Genomic DNA, 4,848 nt, shown 5'->3' with positions numbered 1-4,848 from the left:
TCAAAGTTAAGAAAACAGTCAGTCATAACCAAATCTTTCTTTCTTTTTTTTTTTTTTTTTTGAGACAGTCTTGTTCTAACGGCCAGGCTGGAGTGCAGTGGCACGATCCTGGCTCACTGCAACCTCCGCCTCACAGGCTCAAGCAATTCTCCTGCCTCAGCCTCCCGAGTAGCTGGGATTACAGGCATGTGACACCATGCCTGGCTAATTTTTGTATTTTTAGTAGAGACAGGGTTTCACCATGTTGGACAGGCTGTTCTCGAACTCCTGATCTCAGGTAATCCTCCCACCTCAGCCTCCTAAAGTGCTGGGATTACAGGCATGAGCCATCACACCCGGCCAACCAAATCTTTCTTTACCTCAAGGATAAATGATTACTGTCATCTTGTGGTGCTGGACTTGGTAATGGTGAGAAATTCTTCATTGACTTAAAAATAGACTGATGACAAGACCATCAAAGGAGGGTGGACACAGAGAAACGGCACATGTAGTCTGATCCTGCTGGCTTGTCTGTCCTGTCCGCGCCTCTCGCCACTCACCCTGGCAGAGCAGACGTGCATCTGGGTGGTGAAATGCACTGTCTGGAGTCAGTCCATTCATTTTTTTTTCACCTAGACCTCTGTTTGATGCATTGCTACAAACCTGGTCTTATACATATAAATTGAGGTTTCTAATATAAATTGAGGTTTCACACTTACACTCAGCAACATTGAACCAGCCCTTTCAACCATGAGATAGTGGGATTTAACATAACCATCTGTGTGAATTGATAGTGTTGGCGTTCTTGGATAGTGACAGCTCCTCAGAATGAGTTGACTTCGGATGAAGAGAGAGTCCAAGGATAGAAATCGGATTGCTCAGTAAGACCCAGGGCTTTCCGGGGTGAAGCTGCTGTTTCTAAACAATCCCTTGGACCTGCAGGGTCCTGAGCAAATGGCACAAAAGTTGCTTTTTAGTGGAAACTCACAAGGGCCTATGGGGTGCCTGGAGGTGACCTCTGAACACCTACATGTTGTGAGCCCTGCAGACATTCGCCACCCCATCTGTGTGTGGCTGCAGCACCCAGGGTCACCAGGTTTAGGGGAGGAGTGTATTTAGTCATGGCCACACCCAGAGGCTGGCTGGCTTTTGTGCTTTGGGTTTGTTGAGTGAAACGCGAGAAATGTGAGCTGTTGGGAAGTTAAAAGTCCCGCGCACTCAGTGTCTGTTTCTCAACTTTGCCTCGGAATGGAAGAGAATTCGGATAGAACATGAGTGTTGTGTGGCGGCCCCAAGATCATTATTGTTTTTTTTGCTTCAGAAAGCGCCGTTGCCCAGGCTTACGTATGTCCCAGCAGAAGCCACTGCTTGAACTAGAGGCGGACTTTGTCATCAAGCTGTCCTGTGAGCAGGTCTGGATCACACTCTGGCTCAGTTTTCTCATCTATAAAATGAGACAGCCCCTCATTGTGTGGCCTGGCCTTGTCTCAGGGAGCGCCCGCCGAGTGCTGCCAGGTGGGGCAGTCTTTCTGCCCAGTGGCTCCGTGATGGGGGCTCAGAGCCCTGGCCTCCCCTGGGCGGACACGCTGTGCAGCCAGGACAGCTGCTGGAAGTGTGCCCAGGTCACTGCTGTGACCTTCGCAGGGTGACTGGCAGGTATCAAATCGGCCCATAAAGTAAGATGGTGATTTTCCTTTTTCTTAGCTAAATTGGGCAGGCTCTTGGGAAGTAGAAAGTTCTGGTGGTTTTGCTGGCAAAGGTTTTGACTGTGGAGCTCTTCTAACACCCATGTCAGTGTCCATTTCTCTGCATGTGGCTGCTGCCCTGTTGGTGGAGGTCTGGGGGCAGAGACCAGGCCACCGTCCGGTGGCTCCCGTGCGCACCAGCTGCCTGCTGTTTACGCCCGGGTGCGCCGCGTCTCTTTAGTACAACATAGCAAATGATAATAGCTAGTGACATTGTGTTTCCTGTGCACGTGTGAAAATGCAGGGAGGACAACTGCGTGCTTAGATCTGTTTCTTTTTTCAGACATTCAAACGTTCTAATATCTGAATCTCTTAACATTTTATAGGATATCGGATGCTGATTATGTGAACAATTCGTAATTGGTTTTCTGTACTGCTATGAATATGTCTGATTTCAAGTTTTGGGCAAATACCTAAAATGCAAGGTGAAAGTGCCTTTGTCTCTATGCTTCTAAAATCGCTCATACTTAGTTGTGATATGGCTGCCTTTTGCAGCATATCATCAATAAAATTTCAGTGTTTTCACAGAAATGTTGCTTTTTACATACGTTAAACAGTACTTTCCCTGAATGCCAAACACAAAATAAAACTTTACTCACCACACTTTCTGGTTTGACTAAAACGCCCGTGAAGGCTGCTGGGGAGCCAGCAATGCTGACCGGCAACACAGGTGACCCTCGTGATGAGCACATCAGCTGTGGAGAGTTCTGGACGGAGGCTCAGCTCTTGCCATTTATCCTGGTAGATACATGCCACGCACATCACGGGTTCAGCACAGGGGTGCCAGTACTTTTAGGGTAGGGGAGAGTGGGTGATAAACATTTATACTTTAATATTTTTACATATTTATTTAGAGTTGGGGTCTCTGTCATCCTGGCTGGAGTACAGTGGCTCACTACACCCTCAACTCCCAGGCTCAGGTCATCCTCCCACCTCATTCTCTTGAGTAGCTGAAACTACAGGAGTGCACCACCATGCCTGGCTAATTTTTTAATGTTTTTTGTAGAGACATGATTTTGCCATGTTGCCCAGGCTGGTCTTGAACTCCTGGACTCAAGTGATCTATCCACCTTGGCCTCCCAAAGTGCTGAGACTATAGGCGTGAGCCACCGCACCTGGCCAGTAATTTACTGCTGTTTAAATCTAAATCAAAGCAGAAATGTCATCCATTTTATATAAAAGAAGAGCCCTTATTGACATTGAGTTTAAAGAATGCCTTTCATTTAAGTGTGATATGCCCTTTGTTAAATAGTTGCCACTGTGATGGTGGCTTTTATTCAGCCCTTCCCTAAGCATCTGCCTTCTGTTAGGTGACATCTCACCTGACAGCAACTTTAGCAAACACTTGCCACTTCTCCTTTCTGGAACCCCCACCCAGAGAACTAAGAATATCTAAAAATAACAATATTTTAAACATCTGAGTATATTTTATTCATAAGAAAAAAATCAGGAAGAAATAACCACAAATATTGCTTAAGAAAATAAATTCAGCTTTGACTTGGCTACAAGAGATGGAGCTTGTTACTCAGGGTCTTCCTCCGGTGGGACCACTTCCATTAGCATCTGAAGGTGCATGGTAATTGGCTCTGAAATAAGAGTCAAAAATGAGTGCAGTTAGACCGAAATTCAGAAGCTCCACTGGAGTTGTGGGTGAGGGTGACGTTGTTCTCAGTCTTTGGTGATGTGTCACCTAGACCCTGTGCTCGGGGTTTGGCCAGCTTTCCTGCCTTCTGGTTGGATTTTCACGCTTTCCTGGTTTGTGTCTTCTCCCAAAATTGCAGGAATAGAAAGAAGAACCTCCTAGGACTGTCTGGAGGGGCGACTGCACTGTCCAGTTGAGACAAGCTGAACAGGAGAAACAGGCAGGCTTTTAATCACATTCACTTAATAACTCTTAACTGGCTGTTACAGGCTGCTGCAGCCAGAGTTAAACTGCGCAGAGCCCAATTCCTCTCGTTAAGGAGCTCCTGGGAGAGGGAGAGGGAGAGGGACAGGAAGACCAGGAAACGGATCGCCTCACCGCCCCATGAGGATGCCCAGAAAGTCTTAAAGGCTTTTAGAAATGGGGTTTCCTGCAGTTGAATCTGTTGTGTAGGATAAAACATTGTTAGACTTTTTGTTTTGGTTCACGCCATTCTCCTGCCTCAGCCTCCCGAGTAGCTGGGACTACAGGCGCCCGCCACCACACCCAGCTAATTTTTTTTGTATTTTTAGTGGAGACGGGGTTTCACCATGTTAGCCAGGATGGTCTCCATCTTATGACCTCGTGATCTGCCCCCTCAGCCTCCCAAAGTGCTGGGATAATAGGTGTGAGCCACCGCGCCTGGCCCTATATGAACTTTTTTAAAGGTGTAATTCAGTCTCTTTTGATGTATTTTGACACAAGTGCTTTCTTTTCAGAAGCGAAAGTGGCTAATGTAGCTAAACTTTTAAACAACAACTGTCCTGAAATTGATAAGGGTCAGGACCGCTGAAAGAGGGAGCCCTGTGCCCTTGGCAGTAGAAGACTTGGGCCCCCGCCCAGTTCCCCAGGCCAAGGCCATGACTTTTTGGGTGTCTTTGTGATGCTGCTAGACCTCTTAGATGATGTCTGCATGTCAGGCAAAGGAGAATGGTGTTTCGGGATGAGGCGCACGATGGTGGGAATATGCCTAACACTACTGAACCTTGCACTGAGAAGTGGCTGAGATAGTAACGTGTGTGTGTCTTTTGCAATTAAAAAGAAAATGGGGCCAGGTGCAGTGGCTCATGTCTGTAATCCCTGCACTTTGGGAGGCTGAAGTGGATGGATCACCCGAGGTCAGGAGTCCAAGACCAGCCTGACCAACATGATGAAACCCTGACTCTACTAAAAGCACAAAACAACAACAACAAAATTATCCAGGCATGGTGGCAGGTGCCTGTAATCCCAGCTACTCAGGAAGCTGAGGCAGGAGAATCTCTTGAACCTGGGAGGCAGAGGTTGCAGTGAGCCAAGATCGTGCCAGTGCACTCCAGCCTGGACAAGAGCGAAACTCTGTCTCAAAGAAAATGGGTGGGCGCAGTGGCTCACATCTGTAATCCCAGCACTTTGGGAGGCCGAGGCGGGTGGATCACCTGAGGTCAGGAGTTCGAGACCAGCCTG

General features: G+C 47.6%; 1 protein-coding gene across 1 annotated transcript in view; it reads right to left on the bottom strand.

The window, feature by feature from the left end:
• Window positions 1-3,131: 3,131 nt before the first annotated feature.
• The window catches only part of SLC7A9 (solute carrier family 7 (amino acid transporter light chain, bo,+ system), member 9), a 56,038-nt gene continuing 54,321 nt past the window's right edge, over window positions 3,132-4,848 (bottom strand). The window contains exon 11 of the mRNA XM_011995281.1: window positions 3,132-3,310. Within this exon, the coding sequence (XP_011850671.1) occupies window positions 3,246-3,310 (65 nt within the window). The 3' untranslated portion in view covers window positions 3,132-3,245. The remainder of the gene's footprint in view (window positions 3,311-4,848) is intronic.

Source organism: Mandrillus leucophaeus, unplaced genomic scaffold (genome assembly GCF_000951045.1).
Source record: "Mandrillus leucophaeus isolate KB7577 unplaced genomic scaffold, Mleu.le_1.0 Scaffold48, whole genome shotgun sequence".
Taxonomy (NCBI): Eukaryota; Metazoa; Chordata; class Mammalia; order Primates; family Cercopithecidae; genus Mandrillus; species Mandrillus leucophaeus.
The sequence above is the reverse complement of the archived record's forward strand: the minus strand, read 5'-3'. Positions and strand labels throughout refer to the sequence as shown.